This window comes from Marmota flaviventris, chromosome 10, assembly GCF_047511675.1.
Source record: "Marmota flaviventris isolate mMarFla1 chromosome 10, mMarFla1.hap1, whole genome shotgun sequence".
Taxonomy (NCBI): Eukaryota; Metazoa; Chordata; class Mammalia; order Rodentia; family Sciuridae; genus Marmota; species Marmota flaviventris.
The window spans coordinates 32439175-32462789 of record NC_092507.1 but is presented as its reverse complement, the minus strand read 5'-3'; the positions used below and the strand labels follow the sequence as shown (position 1 = coordinate 32462789).

Below are 23615 nucleotides of genomic sequence, written 5' to 3'. Positions count from 1 at the left end.
GGGTTCAATTCCCAGTAACCCCTCCCACCAAAAAAAAAAAAAAAAAAAGCTTGATTCAGTGCTTTTCTATGTATTCACAATTTTGTGCAACCATCAACACTATCTGATTCCAGAACATTTTTATCACCCTCCAAAAAAGCCCCACCCCCATGAGCAGTCACTTCCCATTCCTCTCTCCTGCCAATCACTAATATATTTGCTGACTTTATTTATTTTCTTATTCTGGACATTTCATATAAATGGGATCATATGATCCTATAATATGTACCCTTTTATATCTGATTTCTTTCTTTCTTTTCTGGAACCAGAGATTGAACCCAGGGACACTTAACCACTGAGCCATATCTCCAGCCCTTTTTATTTTTTTATTTTGAGACAGGATCTCACTAAGTTGCTTAGGATCTTGCTAACTTACCTGGGCTGGCCTTGAACTTGTGATCCTCTTGCCTCCAGTCTCCCCAGTTGCATAGATCACAGGTGTGCGCCTCTGCACCCAGCTGAAAATTCTACTTTGGGTGAAATATGCAAAACAACTAACATAGCTTGGAAGCAATTACCCTTTTGAGAGTAAAGATGCATTCTCAACAATAGTGCCCAACAAGCAGGATCTACTGTTAAGTATCCTGGGGAGGGATGTCTTACAAATGATACAACCAGGGAAGGAAGAAAATAGCCTCTGCCTTGGATTCAGAATATAATTCTTCTTACAGAAGTCCCTCTTTCTGACCTGCTTACCATCCAGACTCTAGACCTTGTCTCACCCTGTACTACTTTCTGCCTCTCTCTAAACTTGGCTACTTGTCTGAATTTTTGGAACATAATTGCTTTTCTTGGACTAGGGTGCTCTGTTGTCTTGATTCTTTAATAGGCTAGTTTCACTTAACTTCTCTGAGCCTCAAGACTTGCTCACCTTTCTTTCCTAATGTGGCTAGAGTAAAACATTATGAACAAGGTTGCTGAGAATGAGGCATATATATGAAAACATTTAACGTTCATTCATTCTCAAATATCTGTGGAGCATCTGTCTGCAGATACAACAATATATGAACTACGGTTGTTGCTCTCTAGGATCTCACTGCAGAGTTAATGAGATAGAAAAGAAAAACAGCAATAACCACTATATAATATGTTAGAGAAGAAGCTCAGAATCATACATGAATTGCTTTAGAATCACACCAGTGAGTTTTAAAGCTGACCCAATGAAAAGCAGAGTTGGTCAACAGCATTTGCGGGATTTGCTACCCTGGTATGTGTGTAGCCAAGGAGCCTCTTTGCTACAGCCCACCATGAAGCCAAGAGCACAACTAGAGCTATATGAAGTTGAAGAGAAGAGAGGGTACAGCAAACTTAGCAACCAAAACTTCAGATTAAGGACCCAATAAAAAGTGCACATCTTACCTCTTTTCTGCGAATCTGGATGTTCCATATAATGCGCTCTAAGAAGCTAACTTGCTGCATGAGCCGGAAATGATTTTCCTGTAATTGCTTATTTTCTTTATCCAGGAAAAGTGCTCTAACAACAGTATAAATCAGAGACATAGCTAGAAATGTCTTTTTCTTTCTTTCTTTTTTTTTGGGGGGGCGGGCAGTACTGGGGATCAAACCTGGGACCTTTTGCATTCTCCGCATTTGCTCAACCACTAAGCTACACACCCTCCCTAGAAATTCTGCATCATTTTTGAAAGCCCAAAACTATGTTCCACATCCCACTGTCTCTGGGTCTTGGACCACTGTCCAGAACTTAGACTAAGTTTGGCAGAATAATTCTTACCATATTAAACAATCAACTGAAAAAACAATAAGCTTCTGGTCTATAAATGGTTATTAAATACATATGCATGAGTATATGAATTCCAGACCTTGAGAAATTTAAGGTATGACTCTAGGGGAAGGATTGAAACAAAAGACCATATCCTTCAAATATCCTAACTACACAGCTTGCTTCTGGCTCTCATCTTACACTAATCTGATTCTGAGTTCTCATGGAGAAGTAGAAATAGTATTAGCAGCAGCAGCCACTTACTAGCTAGTCACCATGTACTTAGGCAATGTGACCTGCTCACACATTAAGCACTAAACATTTTTCACATATTGGCTCACTTAATCTTCAGAACAACCTCATAAAACAAATATTGTTATGAAGCCTTTCTTATAGCTGAGAAAACTGAGGCTGAGAGAGGACAGGAACTTGGTTAAGAACATAAAAACAGAAATTTGTAGAACTGGGATGCCAAGCAGATCTTTAAGACTTCGAAGGAAGCCTGATCTCTTTTCCACTATCTTAGGCTCTCAGGGCTGCAGTTATTCGGGAGACTTGGCAGTATAATAGATTTGATTAGAGTTTCATGTTTGATTTCTCGTTCTGCAACTTGTTAGTTGAGTGACCCTTAGCAAATTATAAATCTGAGCCTCAGTTTCCCCATCTCTAAACTGACTTCAGAAACTATGACATAGTTTGAGATGGACAATGCTTTAGCTGTATAAAAGGGGAAACACAAACAGTAAAAGATAATCAGAGGCTTTCCACATGTGCCCTAAGGAGCATGTGCCCAAAGTAGCTGACAGGTATGGTGCTGGAGTCTTGGGCCAGGCTGCAAAGGTTCACATACTGCTTGACTACTAACCAGTCTAGGTGACTTCCCTGACCTCTGTGGAGCTTGGGTTCCTCATCCATAAACTAAAGCTAATGTTAATACCTCCCTCCTGGGGTTAGTGTTAAGGTTAAATGAATCCAGAGAGAGTGAGCTTAGAACAGTGTCTAGCATATAGTAAGTTCTCAATCATTGTAGTTCTCAAACATAATTGTCATAGATGACATTTTCTGTTAAGATCAACCCATTCTCTTTGTTCTTGTTCTTGCTCTAAGAATATTTTTTACTGTAATTAAATTTTCCCATGGAGGAGAGAATGCACGAGCCAGCTTGTATCTAAATTCTTTTCCTCTTTGAATATTTCTCATTAAAAATTAATGTCATATCCTGTGGGATTCATGCATTTAAGTCCTTCCTATGGGCTTAATTCTCTGGTCTACTTTAATTCCATAGGTATCAAATGATAAAAAAAGGAGCATTGACACACACAATGAGGCTGGCCAGAATGCACATATCCGGGTCCTCTGTGTGAGAGCCTATATGAATGGCTGGCCCGCCTGGTCCATGATATTTTTTCTAATTTCACAAGTTCTGCTGCTTGCATGATCTGCTGAAAACAGCAGACATCAGAGGAAGAGTTATAGGATAAGCCACAAACTCAAAGACAGCCTCTGCAACCATTTCTTTGTTGAAGGAGAAACAAAGCCAGCGGAGTCTACTGGCTGCCCAGTGGGACTGCACCTACTTGCTCTTGACTGATGAGATTATTTGTTTGTTGTTGCGGATTATTTCTTCTTGGTCCATGACTTGCTTCAGAAGCTCCCTTTTTTCTATGATCAGATTATCATTTTGGACCGTGATCTGGGCCTGGAATGCCTTCTCCTAGGGATTCACAGCAAGAGAAAGAGTTAAGAACTTCTGCCTGTTTCTAAGTCCTAACAACAAACTTCTCTTGTTTACTCTCTTTCCTGTCCTCTAGTCTGTTTCTGTTTGGTGACATGGTCATTCATTATAGCTAGATATTCTTCTATTTATTTTATATGTGATGTATTTTTGTTTGGAGGTTTAACCATTCTTTTGCAGTAACATTAAGAAGATCTGAACCTCAACTTCTCCTAAGATCCCAGTGCTCTTACCTGTATTATCTTTCCCCTCTCTTAGATGTATTCTAATTACATAGGGATCAAAAACCTCCAACAAATACGACTGAATTTTTTTGAAGCTCCATATTTAAATTTTCCCCATTTAATACATGTCCATCTGCATTGTAGTTGTATTCCTTTAAAGGCAGAGGGAGGAAGATGGGAATTTAGCCACCTGGTCAGGCAGAGTCAGGATCCCAGCTGGCATGGCAAGCCACGCCTGACAGCCAAGAGTGGAGCCTACTGCCGCAGGAATGATGCTGAAATGCCTTCAAGCCCAACACTATGTTTCACTTTCTACCAGTGATTTTCTTCCAAGGCAAGAGATACTGAAGTTATGGCTAAAATGGTAAAGGAGTACATTTGGTGAAAAAACACTAATATTCCCCCATAGCTGAAAGAGTTCATAGATAGATATTGGTAAGTATAGAATTGTTGGTCTCACTTCACGGATGACCTGCAAATTGTAACAGGCAAGTACTTTCATCTTTCCAGTTTTTGTTCCTCACCTGCCAGTGATGGGAACAAGTGGGGAAGGGAGAATAACAATGTTAGGCAAGAGGGTGAATCATAGGGTTAAGAGGGGCAACTTTGGGGCTGGGGTGGTAGAGAGCTCGTCTAGCATGCACGAGGCACTGGGTTAGATCCTCAGCACCACATAAATGTAAAATAAAGATATTGTGTTCACCTAAAGCTAAAAAATAAATAAAAAAAAGAGGGGCAACTTTATGCTTCTTTTCAATAAGATACTAATAAGGGCTGGGGATGTAGCTCAGTGGTAGAGTGCTTACCTAGCACCAGGCCTGACCTGGGTTCAGTTCCCAGTATCTACCACACACAGACACACACACACACAGTAAGTTCTTAAATAAGATACTAATGAAGATACTAGTGTTGATCGCTCAAGAAAAGACTGTCCATCTATTATTTAAGATATGAAAGGAAGGAGGTTAGATTATGTTCTGAAACAAACCATTCCGCATTTTAAAGTCCTTCTCCAGGACCATTCAATGTCTAATAATAATCTCACTTGTTATTATTTAAAGATATTTAATACATGTACATATGCATTGTAGTTGTATTGATAAAGGTTGAGAATAGAAGCAGCCATAGACAATATACCCTATCCTGTAATAAATGAATTAGAAAGGATATTAGATGGGGACATTTACCCTGTCCTTAGGAAACACCACATATTTTTTGTGGTGAAAGAGTTCATAGATAGGTATTGGTAAATATAGAATTTTTTTAAAAATAGGAATACCTGCTATGGTGATAAGGTAAAATATTGGGGTAAATCTGGTTTGGATGGGTACAACAATTAGAGGACTCAGTTGGCTTGCTGCATTATTTTTTTAAAGGAAAGAATGGCAACAGGAACTTACTGAAAGACTTTCTTTCTTTCTTTTAGAGAGAGAGAGAATTTTTAATGTTTATTTTTTAGTTTTCGGTGGACACAACATCTTTGTTTGTATGTGGTGCTGAGGATCGAACCCGGGCCGCACGCATGCCAGGCGAGCGCGCTACCGCTTGAGCACATCCCCAGCCCTGGCTTGCTGCATATTGAGAAGGCCGAAGAGATGAAGCCAAAAAAAGAGACATTCATTTTTGGAGACTCAGAAGGTAAACCTAATGTTTTTAACCTCAGGGCTCTGATCTGTGGGTCCGAAAATAGGTTAAAATAAAAAATGCCAAGTTTGTAGTACTGTGGTATTAAGAATGCTCACATCAGTCTTCGCTGAACTTTATTTATTTATTTATTTATTTATTGGTACCAGGAATTAAACCCATGGGTGTTTAACCACTGAACCCAGCCATTTTTAATATTTTATTTAGAGACAGGGTCTCACTAAATTGCTTAGGGCCTCATTAAGTTGCCGAGGCTGGCTTTGAACCTATAATCCTCCTGCCTCAGCCTCCTGAGCCACTGGGATTACAGGCCTGTGCCATGAACTATTTTTAATTCTAACAATTTGTCTTGTGAACTATACATCCACCCATTAATATGCTTCTTAGGGATCATACCCCAAGAAAAGGGAAAATAATAATATCAATGAAAAATTTAATATAAACCACTTTAGGAATTTTATGTTTTTAATTCTCACAAAAGTCTTACATATGAGGTGGAGATTATTTTCTCCATGTTACAGATAAAGGAAATGATACACAGAAACTGGTCCAAAGTCAAAGAACTAAAAGTCAGAGCTAGAATTTGAATCCATGTCTGTTCTAAAGCTAAAGCCCACAGAACTCTTTAATGGTGTGAACAAAAGTCCAAATTACTTTCCTAGCCTCTGCTTATTTGCAATTTGCAGTATATTTCCTGAAGACCTATTGTTCTTCTAGTCAGTGCATTAGCTTTCTAGGCCTGGCATGACAAATTACCACAAACTGAGTGCTTAAAACAACAGAAATTAATTTTCTTACAGTTCTGGAGGGCTGCAAGTCTGAAATTAAGATGTTAGCAGGGTTAATTCTTTCTAAAAGCTCACATGTAGGGTTTTTTTGGTTGGCTGATTTTTCCTTGCAATACTGAGAATCAAACCCAGGGCCTTCTTCATGATAGGCAATTGCTCTACTGCTGAGACACACCCTCAGCCCTCGGAGGAAGCTTCTGTTCCCTGCTTTTCTCCTGGTTTTGAGTGGTAGCCAGCACAGCTCAGTGTTTCTTGGTTTAGTTACATCATTCCAATCTTTGTCCCCGTCACCACCAATGTTCTTCCCCTGTCTTCCCTTCTTCTTATAAGAGAACCAGTCAGATTGGATTTAGTATTCACCCTATCCCAGGATAACCTCATTTTGACTAATTACATCTGTAAACATCCTGTTTCCAAATAAGGTCACAATCTGATGTTTTGGGTAGACATGAATTCTGGGGAACACTATTCAACCCAGTACAGTCAGGAAGAAAGGAAGCAAATCTGCTGAAAGCTGTTTTACATATAAGCATAGAAGTAGAGGCAGGTAGTACAAGAAAGCATTGGTCTTCAGGCACAGTGGCACATCCCTGCAATCTGTTATTTGGAAGTCCAAAAGTTCAAGGTGAGCTACTTTAGGTCAAATCTGACACAACTTAGACACCAAAATCAATAATGATAGTAACAGATTATAACTCAACAAATAAAATGAGAATCCAGGCGTCCATATTAACAAATAAATGACTATGTAAACCAGGTGTAGTGGTCCACACCAGTAATTCCAACTACTCAGCAGGCTGAGGCAGAAGGACTGAAAAGTTCAAGGTCAGCCTTGGCAATTTAGCAAGACCCTACCTAAAAATAAAAATATAAAGGGTCAGGGTTATAACTGCATGGTAGAGTGCCCCTGGACTCAATCTCCAGTATGCAGAGAGAAAAAAAAAAAAGTTGTAATGTGTGTAGTCTAGAGATTCTTTTTTTTAAAAAAAAAATATTTTACCTTCATTTACTTCTCTTTATTTTATTTTTATGTGGTGCTGAGGATTGAACCCAGTGCCTCATGCGTGCCAGGCGAGCACTCTACCACCCCAGCCCCAGTCTAGGGATTCTTGACCCAAGTCCCATGGTAGTGAATGAATATCTGAAATTACATAAATTGTTTTGGTATCTTTGGCATATATCAGAGATACAAAAAAATTTAGGTGGGTATATAAAGGAGTATTTTAGCAGGAAAAGAATTTTCAAAATTCTTTTTTTTTTTTTTTTTTTTTTGTTTTTGGTACTGGGGATTGAACTGAGGGGCACTTAACCTCTGGGGCACATCCCCAGCCCTTTTTTTGTATTTTTTTTAGAGACAGGTCTCACCGAGTTGCTTAGAGCCTTGCTAAATCACTGAGGCTAGCTTTGAGGCTGCCTCAGCCTCCAAGCCACTGGGATTTACATGCATGCACCACCATGCTCAGCCAATTTTCAAAATTCTGAAATGGACTAGAGATCCCAGAAAGGGAAAACACTATTGATGTCAGTTGTTGTTTTTTTTTTTTTTTTTTTTTGATCCTGGGGTTTGAACCAAGGGTGCTTTACCACTGAACTACATCCCCAGACCTTTTTCTTATTTTTTATTTTGAGACAGGATCTTGCTAAATTGCTTAGGCTAGCCTTGAACTTGCAATCCTGCTGCCTCACTCCTGAGTTGCTGGGATTATAAGCCTATGCCACCATGCCTGGAAGTTGCTTTCCATTTTTAATTTATGTAGCTTAAACATCTCAAGACTATTCTGCATGCAATTCCACTTGTCTTGTCCAATTTCTTTCTTATCCATATGCCCATAAGTCACAAGACCAATAAGACAAGCCTAAAGAAATCAGGGATATTTAGAAAAAGCTTGAAGGTGCTAATCAAGAACTGATAAAGAAATCAGGATTACCTGTTTTCAATGCCATTAAAACTGACGCTGAGGCTTGAGACAAAACACGGGGGACTTAAAACAGGAATGAGTTAGTTAATGAGGGTAGTCTGGAAGTCTTTGCTGAAGAGTATTTAAGAAAAGATATTTTCGTTTGAAGGCAAGACAAGCATAAATTGGCAGTGCAGACTATTTTCAGTGTTCAATTTAGTTTAGCAACAGTATGAGTCTTAGATTCTGTTTGGCAGGACTTAAATAATTACTTACATGGAAAAACGATGACATAAAAAGAAAAGGAGGGCTCTGAAGAGTCCACAAATTAACTTACAAATGAGTGGGCATTCTCTAAATGGCTAGCCACCAGTGTCATCATATACTTTTCTCTCTTTCTCACCGTCTCAATTTTTTGTTGCAGGAGTCCAGCTTCTTCTTCAAGTTGTTTAATTCTCTTATTTCGTATTTCTACTTCATGAACTAGATGATCCTTGATCTTTCGAAGCTTGGCTTTGTGGTGATGCTTCTCAGAGTGGTTTCTATAAAAGCAAATTTGAGTATAGGCATTCCTGAACATAGTGAAAACGGATTCTGTCTCCTCAATATGCAACTTTCTTGGGTTTACTCTGGATTTTGTCAAGGGTCTGGCACCAAGCCTGGATACTTAACCTGCTGCACATCTTCTAACCCCTCTGTAGGGGAATGACCCAGGGACAACCCACTGTATAACAAAGATGTAGTCATCCTCATGGAATCAAGTCTCTGGCTTACCTTGGTTAGAACTGATAAGTGTATAGTTTTAGCATTTAAGTTTAACTTAGGAAGCTTCTTGACTTCAGACCCCTGACATCTAAATTCTGAATCCCATTCCACTAATTAGGTTACTGATTTAAAATTTCCCAGTTCATGGCTATCACCTTGAACAGTGATAAGATCTAATAAAGTGAAATAAAGATCTATAAAAAATAACTGGGCCTGTTCTTTGTTTTTGTATTGAATCTGGACTTCTAAATACCAATTCTATGGAATGGTTCCTATTCAGGACTGTGAATCTGATTCTGACGTGAATCTAAATCACTGTCAGGAACACATGAAGAGATGCTTAGTATCATCAACCAGTAAGGAATACAAATCAAAATCACAAGGAAATAGAACCGCATATCCACCAGGAAGACTAGAATCAAAATGAGAATAACAAATTCTGGCAAGGCTGTGGAGAAACTGGAAACCCTCATATACTAAAGGCAGGAATGTAAAATGGTACAGCCTCTTTGGAAAACAACCAGACAGTTCTTCAAATAGTTAAACATAGAATTACCATGTGATCCACAGGCTATACTCCTAGGTGCACACTCAAGAAAAATGAAAAACATTAATTGACACAAAAACCTAAACACAAGTGTTCATAGCAATATTATTCATAAGTGCCAAAAGGCAGAAACAACCCCAGGTTCCATCAATTGATGAATGGATAAACAAATTAAAGAATGACTACACAATGGGCTATCTTTCAGACATAAAAAGGATTGTACTGACACATGTTACAACATGGATGAACCTTGAAAGCATCATGGTAAGGGTAAGAAGCCAGGAGCAAGTTGGGTGCAGTGGGGCATGCCTATAATCCCAGCACTCCAGAGGCTGAGTTAGGAGAATTGCAGATTTAAGGCCAGCTGGGAAATTTAGTGAGAACCTGTCTAAAAGTAAAAAACAAAAAATTTAACAGACAGGGATGTAGCTCAGTGGTAGAGTGTCCCTGGGTTTAATCCTCAGTACTGGGGGAAATAAAAGTCACAAAAGACCACATATTATGTGATTCCATTTATATGAAATGTGCATACTGGGGAAATAGAAGATGTGAGTATATTATAACCCAGCTTGGTGGCCCATGCCTGTAATCCTATTTGGGAGGCTGACATATAAGGATCATAAATTCTAGGCCAGCCTGGACAATTTAGATCTTATCTTGAAATAAAATAAAGGGCTGGGGAGGTAGCTGAGTAGTAGAGTGCTTGTGTAGCATGCTCAAGGCTGCATTTTTCAATCCCTTCAATTGAAGGAAGGGAGGGAGGAAAAGATTAGTGATTGCCTAGGGGTGGGGTTGGGGAGGAAAATCAAGGATAGGCTACAGGATTTTGGGGGGGGGTACCGATGATTGAACTCAGGGGCACTGAGCCCAATTTTTGTAGAGATACACGTGAGGGTTTATTTGTCAGAGCTGACAAATAAAGGCCATTTCTCTGTAGGAGAGAGAGGCTAAACAGGCTTGAGTTCTGGGACTTTTAAAAGGGAGGCTCAGGAATCAGAGCCCGCTGGATCCTAATGTGGGTAGTTAATGGTTGGGTTGGTGTGAGGGAGTGGTGAGCCTTTCTCGGAGATACCCTTGGGCAGGAAAGCAAAACTTTTTCCTTAAAATGGTGGCTGTCATTTAAGATGGTCATCCAGATGCTAAGCAAGGACCTTATATTCCCCCCTTTTTTATTTTTATTGGGCCACGTAGGGAACAGGGACATAGGTCAATCTTCTATAACTGCTTCCTGCTGGGAAGGGGCTGTTTTGAATCCCTCATTAGGGGCCTGGTGTGTCATTAGAACGATGATGGAGGTTGAGTGGTGGTGGAATGCTGTCCCTGGTGCCCCAATGTTTAGTGAGGGATTGGTATTTCTGTAACAAAAGCTGGTTTATAGTTTGATTAGAGATTTTTGGATGTAGTCTTGAGCCAATCTAATGACACAGGGGTCAAACATTAACAGAAAGCCTATGGGGTCAGGAAGGGAAGAACCCACTGGAGAAGGGGGTTACTTAGCTGCCATCCTTCAGTAGAGGAGAGCTGTTGTTTCCAATGTTCAAGGTCCTGTTGCAGTTGTTTTATCTTGTCCTTTACTATACCAGATTGATTGACATAAAAATAGCATTCCTCCTCTAGGTACAGCTAAAGTCTGCCTTTTTAGCTGTAAAAAGATCAAGACCCCTTTAGCTGTAAAACCACAGCAGCTAAAGAACCAAGCTGAGATAGTATGGTTTGTATGGTTTGAGCAAGTTGCTGTAAGTCTCCTAGAAACTGGAATGGTAACTCCTGGTAATGGTACCCCTGGGAGGTGAGTGCAAAATGATGGAGGAGGGCAAAAGTGAAAAAGGGAAGGATGGTACCCATGGTTCTGCAGTGTCCTCGTGGTCCTCAGAGACCAAAAGAAGATTGGGGTTCTGGCCTTGGAGAAACCCAACTTGAGAAGGCCTGTGGGTGTCACTATATAAAAGGGGGAGAAATCCATTTAAAATGGGAGTTATGAACCCAATATGGGATGCCCTCAAGGCGGTACTGCTGGGGGAGTGGTAAGAATGACCTGGTAGGGTCCAGTCCATTTTGCAGAGTTGAGAGGAGGAGAGGAGCCTGTTGAGGGGGTTAAAAAATACCAGGTTGCCAGGAGACAGAGTGGGAGAAGGGGAAGAGGCAGAAATAGGCTTTGCCAGAACAGCACTGTTGTATTGCCAAAGAAGTTTCCTGATGTATGCAAGAAGGGGCCAGAAAAGATGAGGAGCAAGGGGTAGTGGAGAACCAGAGGGTGGTGAGCTGAGCAGGGAGATAGGCCGTCCATATTGAAGCTCAAAAGGGGAGATGTTGAGTGGCTTCTTTGGGAGGGCTTGAACCTAAGAAGAGCCAAGGGAAGAAGTTTAGTCCAATCTAAATGTAATTCAAGGGATAGTTTAGTGAGATGTTCTTCAGGGTCCGGTTACTACGACCACCTTGCCAGAGGACTGAGGATGGCAGGGGATATGAAAATGCCAGGAGATGTTGAGTGCCTTAGCTACCGACTGTGAAACATGGGAAGTAAATTCAGGACCACTGTCAAACTGGAGCGAAGAGGGGAGGCTGAATTGGGGAAGAATGTGTTGACCAAGGGCATAGGGGTGAAACCCAGCTACCAATCACAGCAAGGGAGATGTCCTCTTGCCTGGTGTAAAGGGAAGGCAAGTGGGCGGAGATTTGAGGTGGGATTGGATTTTTTGGCAGATTTCACAGGAGGCAGAGAGGGTAGAGAGAAATTGTAGGTCCTCTGGAGGGAGTTTAAGGTGGGAAGTGAGAAATTCTTTTAAAGATGTGGTATTAAGGGTGAAAGAGGTTGTGAAGGAAGGTAAGCATCTGTTGAGTGTCAGGTGGGGAACAGTCTATTGGGGGACTAGCAAGGCAGAAGACCACAGGTGGAGTAGGCTGTTGGGGGACGGCCCTCACCTCAGAGTCTGCCTTGTTGTTCCCTTCACAAGGGAACTTGGTGGTAAGGAATCCGCACTCCTTCCAAATAGCAGAGTGGGAGAGAAGTATGTGGAAAGTGTATTTAGAGTCAGTATAGACATTGAGGGAGGCCCCCTTTGCCAAAGTGAAGACTCTGATCAGGGAGATGGAGAGCAGTTCTTAGAGCCTATGAAGGGCCTTATAACAGAGTGCAATAGGGGTTTAGACAGTGGGCCCCGGGCTGCATCATATAGAGACTTAGTCAATATAGAGTAGTTAGGAATCCAAGCTCTGAGGAATCCTGCCATACCTAGAAAGGAGAGAATTTCTTCCTTAGTAGAGGGCATTGGTATATTAGCGATAAGACCCTTTCTATCAACCATAATGGCTTTGTGTGTAGGGGTCAGGAGGAGTTCTAGGGAAGCTGTACCTTGGATGGAGAAACCCTATAGCCATGGGCAGAAGGGAAGTTAAGAAGTTTACAGGTTCCTGATGACTGACCTCAAAGGAGGGACTGCAAAGAAGGAGGTCATCAACATACTGTGACACCACAGTCTGAGTGAGATATATGGATGCTAGATCCTTAGCCAAGGCCTGTCAGAAGATATGAGGGCTGTCTCAGAACACTTGGGGTAGAATTGTCAACGTCAGCTGAGTGAAATTATACAATTTTACATGGACAGGGTCTGTCCATGTAAAGGTGAAAATGTCTCCAGAGAATGGAGAAGAATAGAGAAGAAGGCATCTTTCAGGTCTAGTACTGAGAAGTAAGAGGTCCTGGAAGGAATGGTGGTGGTGAGAAGGGTATAAGGATAGGTTACCATGGGATGGATTGGGATGATCGCAGAGTTGATGGAATGGAGGTCTTGGACAAAGTGGTAGGAGCCATTAGGATTTTTTACTACCAAGTTGGGGGTGTTATAAGGGGAATGAGTAGGTCTAAGGAATCCCTTTCACAAAGTGTCTTGAATGTAGGCTGTAAGCCTAGGAATTTTTTGACAGGAGATCAGGTATTCTAATTGGGCCAGAAAATGGAGGGGATCTTTGAGATGGATGTGAATGGGCTAATGGTGTGAGGCGATAGAAGGACTTGAAACATCCCAGACAGTAGGGCCCACCTTGGAAGGAGGTAATGGGAAGGCACTGGCAGAGGGACTAGGGGATGGTCCTAAGGTAAGGGTGAGGCTCAGGGAAGCAGCAGGTGAGTCTGGATGGAAGCATATATGAGGGGAGAAGGAAAGCGTAGCCCCCAACTTTGTGAGGATGTCCCTTCCCATAAGGGGAACAGGGCACTGTGGAATGACCAAAAAGGAGTAAGAATTAGAGAACCAAAAGCACAACAAGGCTAGGTGTCTGTAAGGGTTGGTAGGTTTTCCCTCTCCCCTGACAATAAAGGTCATAGAATGAGTCGTAGGCCCCCAGAAGTCCTTGAGGACTGAATAGGTAGCCCCGGTGTCTAGGAGGAAGGAGACAGGCCTACTTGAGATACGCAGTTACCCTGAGTTCCCGCAGAGTAATGGTAGTGGCCGGGTGATGGGGACCTGGGCCTCATTACTCTTCTGCAGCCAGTCCTAAGAGTTGGAAGGGGGAACCAGAAGGGCCAGATGGCCAGGGGCCACTATAAGTTCAGGACAGTCAATGGCTCAGTGTCCCTTCTGATGGCATTTAGGACAAGGGCCCAGAGGCTTATGAGGTTCAGACATATACAAGCCCGGTGACCCATCTGACCACATTTAAAATAGGGTCCAGGCAGTCCCGAGGGACCCTTCCATGGGCCAGTGGAACCAGGGACAGATGTTGAGGCTGGACAGTCAGCTTGAGGGAGCATCTGGTATTTCTGCTTCTGGGCCTTCTCATCTCTACTTAAAGGCCACTTCCAGAACCTCAGCTTGGGGAGCTAGGTGACCCCTCTCAAAGTGCCTTAGTTTGGCCTTAATATTGGGGAAACTCTGGGAGAAAAAGTAGGTCATTAGTAGTTGTCTCCCATCTGGAGTCTCAGGGTCCTGATTAGTATATTGTAATAACGCCTCGGTCAGGTGATCTAAAAATGTCGAAGGGTTTTCATTCTTATCTTGGAAGGTTTCCTGGAGCTTTTCATAATTGATAGCCTTTGGGCTGCCTTTCTAAGTCCTGCCATGAGGCAAGTAATGAATTGGTTTCTACTATTTACTCCTCTAGGCAAATTATAATCCCAATTGGGGTCCCGATCAGGGACTGCTTCAGTGCTGTCGGATGGGCAGGGGAGGTCAGTCAGCATAATTTCTAGCTTGCTCCCAAACTCGCCTGAGCTCCTCGGGCAGGAGGGTGTTAGACAAGATCATATGGACATTGTGGAAGGTCAAATTATATGACTGAGTCAAGATATTGAAACTCTTTGACATATGTGGTGGGACTTGAAGTATCAGACCCAAGCCACTTTTCTATCTGTGAACCATCTGACAAAGAGAAAGGCACATGAATCCGGATTACACCATCTACCCCAAACACCTTACATAGAGGACACAGAGATGTGAGTTGTGCAGTAGCAGCCTGTGAGCGTGTGGCAGGAGGAAAGAAGGGCGGAGGGGCCAAGGGAACAGTTGCTGCATGGCTTCATTAGAAAGAGAATTGTGATATGGCTGGGGCTCATCCACTGGGTCAAAGGAGTAGGAGTCCTGGGTAGGATCTTTTGTCCCTTTAGAAGCAGGTGTAGGGGAGGTGAGAGCTAAGAGGACTTGTGTGGGAGAGCAATGTTGTAGAGAGAGGGCTTAGAACGTACAGAGGAGAAGGCCTGAATCTATGATATCTCTTTTCATTTCCTGAACACTCACAATAGTTGAAAAGATTTCTGATAATATTGGGATCTAGAGTGCCATTAAGCGGCCATTTAGAGTCTTATCCAAAGGATAGTGAGGCCAGATCTGATTGCACAAGTGGATAAGTTTTTTGGGGGTTAGGTCTGGGATGAGAGAGACCCTAGGTTATCTAGGAGGCAGCCTAGGGGACTATGGGAGAGAGTGGATGAGGAGCTGCCCATGGTGAGACATGGGAGGTAAGTTTAAAGGTGAGCGTCCCCCAGTTTCTGATATCACCTAGTAGAGAGGATGGTTACGCTTAGGGGGTTGTCACCACTGCTGGGTAAGCGTTGGGGCAGGAGCCCATAGAGGCATGGTGCCTGGCCAGGACTACAGAGTAGGGGCAGAAGCCCATAGAAGGGGCAAAAGCCCGTAGAGATTAACCCAAGGCCGAGAGGTAGTCTCACCAGGAACAACTCTCTATCATTCTAGGTGTTTTTTCCTCAAAACCCAGGACCCAGATAAAAGACCACCTATAGACTCGGTTGACAGTAAGGATCAGCTGTAGCTGTGAAAGCTGTGGCTGGGGCTGCCCCAACCACACGGTAACCCTGAGAGTGCCAGATGATCAACAGTCACTTTCAGGGACCCGCAGGTTGTTTAGGTCCAGTGGAGACAGGGGTCTTACCTGAAATGTCCGGTGGTGGGTGCAGAGAGGGTGTTCGGCAGAATGGAGGGCCTGGTCCCACAATGGAATCTGGATTGGGACCCAGGGACACTCAGTGAACCTTGAAGGGGGAAGTGGGCACACCAGAGAACCTGATCCTGGGTTTTGGCACCAAAATGAAGGGAAAGCAAGGAACAAGAGATGGGTAAGCCAAAAATCAAAGATGGAGACCAGGCAGAGATATACACGAGAGTCACTTCATGGTTACCAGGTTACCATGGTTGTCAGAGCTGACAAATAAAGGCCATCTCTCTATAGGAGAGAGAGAGGCAAAACAGGCTTGGCTTCTGGGACTTTTATGGGGGAGGCTCAGGAATCAGATGGGGCGGGTCCTAATGCAGATGGTTAAGGGTTGGGTTGGTGTGAGGGAGTGGTGAGCCTTTCTCAGAAACACCCTAGGTCAGGAAAGCAAAACTTTGTCCTTAAAATGGTGGCTGTCACTTAAGATGGCCATCCAGATGTTAAGGATCTCTGGTGTTTCCTAAGAGAAAGACCTAGGCACATTTGGGAAGGACTTCCTTGCCACTTTGTTTCACTCTAAGGTGTAGTTACCACCTTTCTTCTTTCCTACAGATAACCTCCATGTTTAGCTAGGTGTCCACAGAGATCCCTTGATCTCAAAATGGGGAGGGCGGGTCCTAGGGGAAGTGAGGCTGGACTTGTGAGGCAAGTGTGTCCCAATGGGTGTTTCTGGGAAAGGATGAGAACCACTGGAGAAACCACCTCCCTTTGCCCTGGGGTGGGGGAACCACCTGCTGAATGTAGCTGCATTATCTGCAGCTGTAGCTGCATTATCTGTACCTGCAGTTACTGCCTGGTAACCATGAAGTGACAAGCCTAAGGAAAAAACAATAACCACTAAGCTTAGCAGAGCAAAGAGAAGGAAAGAGCCTATCTCGCCGCGCCCTTAATGGAGGTTCTGAGCAGCTGCATCAACCTCAATCATCATCTTCCTCTACATTTCTTATTTATATAGGGAAAAGAGTTGTCTAAAGATTTATCAGGTTTTCTGTTATCTATGGTCAAATGTGTCAGGCAGCTTCCCCTTCCCTTTCCCTTCCCCTTCCCATCCCATGGGAGCCATGGGCAGGGACATTTCACCTGATTGAAGAGACATGGTCCTTAAACTCCGCTTGGCCAACCCGCTAACACAGTAGTAACAATTTAGTTGGCCTAGGCCCTCCTACCTCTAGTGACCTATATAGGTATTGTTCTCGCCTGAAGCACAGGCAACTTCCTGGCCCTCTTCCTTTGGCAGACCAGCCCATCCCTTCCCCCAAAACTCCTTTTGGTGCCTTATTCTTGACCCTTGGTTCCTGGCCTCGTGTGCCCTTTTCTGCTTTACAAAATGCATCCTGATGTCTTAGAAAAACCACTCTTTAGTCCCCAACTTCCCTGAGTGTCTAGACATTTGGATAACACCTTAAGGTGTTTAAGGAATGAGGAACTGAATCTTTCCTCAGTCACTATAGGCACTTAAGGGCACAGCCATTCAGGCCTGTGATCCATATAAGTGTGTGATCTTACCTGGGATTCTGACACACAGGAGGCAGTCCAGGTACACTAAAGGGAAGTCCCAGATGCTCTGGGATTCTCACAAGACATTTCATGTGATTTTAGAGCAAAATGATGGTGAATCTCTCCTCAATCTAAGAATCAGAAGATAGAGACTATGCAGGACTGAGTTAAGCTGGTGGTTTTGGGGTGAAACCCTGCATACTCTCAAGAAACGACTGGCTCTTGATGGCTTCTGGGAGATGACTTCTACACCCTTGGAATATTCTGAGACCTTGGCCTTGCCAGGTAGTTTATGCTAACAATGGAATTTATGGTGAATGCATTTTTGTTCACTTAGGGCTTTGGGTCACAGCAGGAGGGATGGTTGGTAACTAGTAGTTTAGATCAATTACTGGGTCTCCACATCTTTGTCTCCTCCCCACCCCCAGTCCATGACCATCATGATTCAGGTGAGTCTTTGATTGGGAATACCCTTTTTTTTTTTCTTTTGAGAGGGTCTTGCTATGTCACTCAGGCTGTTTTTTTTTTTTTTTTTAGTAGGGGAACACCCCCCACCAAACAGTGAAGGCTTTCTTCTTCTTCTTCTTCTTTTTTTTTTTTTAAAGAGAGAGTGAGAGAGAATTTTTTAATATTTATTTTTAAGTTCTCGGCGGACACAACATCTTTGTTTGTATGTGGTGCTGAGGATCGAACCCGGGCCACACGCATGCCAGGCGAGCGCTCTACCGCTTGAGCCACATCCCCAGCCCACTCAGGCTGTTTTTGAACTCCTATATTTAAGTGATCCTCCTGCCTCAGCCTCCCGTGATGCTGGGGGAAAAAGCACTGTCTCTTTATCTGCAGCACCCACTGGAAGAAAGCTAAGTGGAAGCTTGTTTTAATTTTGTTACTCCTGGATCTGCTCTAGACCTTTTTCTTATGTTGTTTGAAATCTGCATACTATAATAAACCCTGGCCATGAGTACAACAGCTTTTCTAAATTTTTGTGAGTTGTTACAAGGAGTCTGCAGAGACCAATCTGGCTCTAACTGTGGCCACTTTGCAACGTTGGGGGTTGTTTTTTGCTGGATGTTTTCCCTTCCTTTGCCTGGCATTCTAAGTTCTAAAGTAAAGTTGCACCTAAAATGATTAAGGTGTACAGAATTCACAACATCTGATGACCTTCAATTAACATCAGAATGTGTAACATCCTTCCTTATTCTTTAGTCCCGTGCATCAACTAACACAAAACTTGTACATTGCTGTGAAGTTTAACTCACCAAAAATATGTCTGTCTAAAGAATTACAGAAAGTAGTGCCCCCACCCCGTTATGTTCAATTGAAATTTTCCAACCAAGAAAAAAAGAAAGAAAGAAAAAAAGACTCGCCCTGGATGTCGGAAGTCTCTGCCCTACACATGGTCTTCTGCCCATTGCCCCTGCACTTCCTCTCCCTCCCTATGAAAGTCCTTCTGCATGCCTGAGTTCTCTAAATTTTGGTGGAGAGGATGGCTTGCCCCATTTTCTCAGGGTGTCAGTCCTTCAATAAACCTAGTTTCTTTACCATCACTCTCATTTCCTGTTAGCTTTCAAATGGTGAGCAGGTAGGTGGGCCCAGCAACATGACCCCAGAGCTGGTGATCTTCCTGCTCTACCCACTGCCATAACACCAGCAAACAGCACTGCTTTCTCCTAACGAGATCCTTTTGTACTAGAAGTCGGACCCAGATGGATGGAAAGAACAAAGCAGACTTACTCACATGCTAATTCTAGCCAAATGGAATGGAAGAGCTACTCTCAGAGGCCTATGTGCTTGTAAATTATGTCTTACCCTTAAATGTGTTTTTGCAAAACTACTTCATTTTCCAAAATAGCCTTTCCATCCTATTTGCTAAGTGTACACAAAAGAATCATCTGTATGTTTTTCCCTGAGAAGATTTAGTTGCTAGCCAAATACTACTTTGAGAAGTTTAGATGTTGGAGGCCAGATATAGCTTGTCAGAGTATGTGACAGTGATTGGCTGCTCGGGTTGCCCTCAACTCAATTTCTCCTTCTCTTATCATAGACCTCCTGGCTTTTGGCTGGGCACTGGGTTGCTATAAGGATGACCTTAGGCCTAAGCCTAAGCAACTCCATTTTAAAACTTCAGTTTGAAACCTGCAGTCTCACCAGGCATACCTAACAGAGCCCTCCAGTACGGCCCTCAGGCACAAACAAGTCACTTCTCGCCACCCGGGTAAACTCAGAGTGAAGTCTCCGGCAGGCTGTCAGCATCTGATAAGAGGAAAATCGGAGAAGATCAGGGTGGGGACCACTAGGCCAGATGTTTACCACAGGATAAATGATAACACTGAGAGACCCAGTGGCAGCTGATAAGGACAGAAAAGGGGGTCAAAAGCCCCAAATTTTGGGTTAAATAATAGAGCAAATGAACACACATTCAGCCAGGCGACAATGATGTCCTCATGCTGAGAACCTGACGAAGACCTGGACTGACATCCCAACACTTTTCATCGTTTGCCTGATCCTCTGCATCTTCCTCACTGTTCTCAAACTCTACAGCCACATCTTGACCCTGGTGAGAGCAGCAACTTCTCCCTAGGATCTCTCCTCAAAGGGCCATCAGATCCACCCCAGGGGAAGCCTGCCTTGATTCCTGACCTGATCACCACAGTCTGAGTGAATGTGCATCTTAGAGCCTGAGGCTTGAGAGTTTTCATCTGATACTTGAGCTCAGCATGCAGAGGGAATGTCTGCCATGATTAAGTGTGTTTGCAGTGCTTAGAATTAATCTAGAATTGTTTGCTGTGAATTAATCAATCTAGAATTGTTTTGTGTGAATTGATTATGTCTGTATGCAGTGCCCAGCATTAAGGATTGTCACTTTCTTGATTAAGAACCTATAGAGGGGCTGGGGTTGTGGCTCAGCGATAGAGCGCTCGCCTCGAATGGGCAAGACCCTGGGTTCGATCCTCAGCACCACATAAAAATAAATAGGTGAAATAAAGGTACGGTGTCCAACTACAACTGAAAATAAATACTTTAAAAAAAAGAACCTATATTGGGCTGGGGATGTGGCTCAAGCAGTAGCGCGCTCTCCTGGCACGCATGTGGCCCGGGTTCGATCCTCAGCACCACATACAAAACAAAGATGTTGTGTCCGCCGAAAACTAAAAAATAAACATTAAAAAATTCTCTCTCTCTCTCTCTCTTTCTCTCTCTCTCTCTCTCTCACTCTCTCTTTAAAAAAAAAAGAACCTATAGAGTGAAATTGTATTGAGTGATTTGAGTGAATACAGCATTGAAAAGGGCAGAAGCGCGTGGACATTCTTTATTTCTCCCTTTCAACTGCATAAGTCGCACCTTTTGCCATTGTGATAGTTGCCCAGTGTAAGAACTACACTGAATTTCCTTGTAGTGAAACCATGTGAGTAAGTCTGGGCTAACAGAATGTAAGGGGAAATAGCATGCTTTGTTGGAAAATGCAATGCCATCGCCTTTCCCTTCCTTCCTTTTTATTGGCTGGGATGGATATAATAGTGAGCTGTCTTGAGCTACATGAATAAGGAAAACATGTTCAAGAAGCTGGAGCAACAGACAATATAGCAGGTGCCCAGGCTTCTGATGCACTGAGCCACCGTGGCAATCCTGAACTGCTTAGGTCTGCATTGTTAGGTAAGAGAGAAGTGTCTCCCTTTTGGAAACTATTTTTATTCAGGGTCTTTGCTACAGTATCTTAATTAATGTAGTTTGCTATATAAAAGTACATTCCTAAAACTGTCTGAGTCCCATTTGGGTTCAGCACCTGCTACATAATATGAGGCACACACTTTGTAAATTGTGTTCACAATTACCACTGCTGTGACTTTGATTCTTTACAAGGAGATATTTCCACTTTGTAAATGATCTCATTTTCCTTTTTACTAGGAATGCTTGGTAAAAGGTATCACTAGCACTGCGTTTCAGCATCCTGAATAGCTTCAGAGATGTAGTATCTAGCAGGGTACCAATAATATACCCGTCATCCTCCAGGTTTCCCAGTTGTTTGTAGTAACTTGGATGTTTTGACATAATTGAAAACACAAAATATACTTCTGGAATTTCTTCCACCCATCCTATAATGAGATATTAAAACCCAGTCTATAGTTTCCTATTCCAGATAGCTGCTGTCTCTCTTATCCTGCCTTTTGGATTATTAAAAAATAAATTCAAGCTGGATGCCATGGCACACATCTGTAATCCCAACTACTCAGGTGGCTAAGGCAGGAGGATTGCAAGTTCAAGGCCAGCCTCCACAACTCAGTGAGATCCTGTCTCCAAATAAAAAATAAAAAGGGCCAGGGATGTAGCTCAGTGGTAGAGGGCCTCTGGGTTCCATACCCATTATATCCTTCAAAAAAGAATAAATTTATACTTTAAAGTAAGAGGATAAATTACGGAACATTTGGGGAAAATATCCAACTTCCAGTATCGGTCAATATTATATTATTGTTTTTCCTTCTAGTATTTTTATAGGCATCTCTGTTTAAACATTTTCTTCATTACAATGTTTATCTTACACCCTCTTCATTTGTTATCATAAACATATGATATGTATCATAAGCATTTCTCCATGTTGTTATATAGTTTTGTGGCCACCATCCTTTGTAGCTGTATTATGCTTCATGAAGTGAATGTTTTATACTCTATCTAACTGGCCTCCTAGTTTGGGATATTTAGGTCTCCCTGGGGTGTTTTGCAGGTCTGAGGAGTACATGGACACAGTGCAGCTGGTGGAGCTTAGACCTTCCCTGGCCATTGCTAGCTGGCTATCTGGCACAGATACTGGCTTGGTCTGAAATTCTATTGGCCAACAGGCCCAAAGAACATGTGGATTTTCTATGTTTATTTTTGGCTTTGTTAATTAAACATTATGAGACAGCACAATACTTGGCTTCTAAAATTTAGGACCAACCTTCAGCTTGCGTTCAAGTAAAACCATATTGTTTATTATGTTGATTTCAAAAAGGCAAGGAATTTGTTTCTCTGGAAGAGTGGTTGAAAAAAATGTAAAAAATAATCCTTGTCTGCACAGATCAGGACTTGGGATCAGGAGAGTGAAAACAAAAATGAATCTGGAGTTTTAATGATTCCTCTTATTTTCTTTCATAAATCTGTAGTTTTCAACTCTGGATATACGTCATATGGCAATGCTTTTAAAAAATATTGATTTGGGCTGGGGTTGTGGTTCAGTGGTGGAGTGCTTGCCTGGTATTTGTGGGGTACTTGGTTCGATTCTCAGCCCCACACATGAATAAATGAATAAAATAAAGGTCCATCAACATCTAAAATAATATTAAAAATATTGATTTATAGGTGCTATGCTGACAGATTTTGATTTAATTAATCTATGTTGGGACCCAGGCATGTGGAGCCAAGATGAAGATCTACTTTGCTAAAGGCAAATAACATAGTAAAATACTCAGCCTCATCCCAGCCATCAAGATTTCAAAATACAATGACAGCTGGGCACAGTGGCACACACCTGTAATCCCAGCAGCTTGGGAGGCCAAGGCAGGAGGATCACAAGTTCAAAGCCAGCCTCAGCAACTTAGCAAGGAGCTAAGTGACTCAGGGAGATCCTATCTCTAAATAAAATTCAAAAAAGGGTTGGGGATGTGGCTCAGTGGTTAAGCACCCTTACGTTCAATCCTTAGAACCTCCCCTTCCCCCAAAGTGACAATTTCTGACTACAAGCACACATTAAAATAATGGAATATACTAAACAAAAGTCAGACCAAAAAAAAAAAAAAAAAAAGATTACATACAGGAGATTGGGGTGGTGGTTGTCAAAACTCATCCAATTGTACATTAAAAAATCTTTTGTTTATTGAATGTAAATTATACCTCAATCCAAACAAAGAGTATTAGGGACATTTTCATCAGGGTCTAGGCACTTCCCATCAATAGTGGTACCCAATGCAAATGAAGATGTAGAGAAATTGCTACTCTGCTATATGATGGAACACATTTTAGTAGGCTGCTTCTAGATGTTTGTCAATACATTTTAAGGTCCATAGTTCTATAACAATAAATTTTAAAATGAGAAAAAATATATCAAAATTATTTTTTTCAGCGTCATTTTGAATAAAAATATTCAACCATTGGAGCACTGACTAATTCCTAACTAAATTAGGGTTGTGTTGTGACAGTTAATTCCTGCAGACCTAAAAGTAACCTAAAATGTTTAGCTGCTTTTCCTGCTTGGCACTAACTTCTGGTCAAGGCATGAAATATGCTAATTAAAACAATGTGGCTTCATAACCACTGGCTCAAGGAGTATCATGGCATTTTGT

General features: G+C 42.3%; 1 protein-coding gene across 1 annotated transcript in view; it reads right to left on the bottom strand.

Moving 5' to 3' along the window:
* Ccdc30 (coiled-coil domain containing 30) overlaps positions 1 to 23615 on the bottom strand; it is a 130306-nt gene that overhangs the window by 1367 nt on the left and 105324 nt on the right. The window contains exons 17-19 of the mRNA XM_071617755.1: positions 8452 to 8590; positions 3337 to 3473; positions 1399 to 1513 (exon numbers count right to left, since the gene is read on the bottom strand). Of these exons, the coding sequence (XP_071473856.1) occupies positions 1399 to 1513; positions 3337 to 3473; positions 8452 to 8590 (391 nt within the window). The remainder of the gene's footprint in view (positions 1 to 1398; positions 1514 to 3336; positions 3474 to 8451; positions 8591 to 23615) is intronic.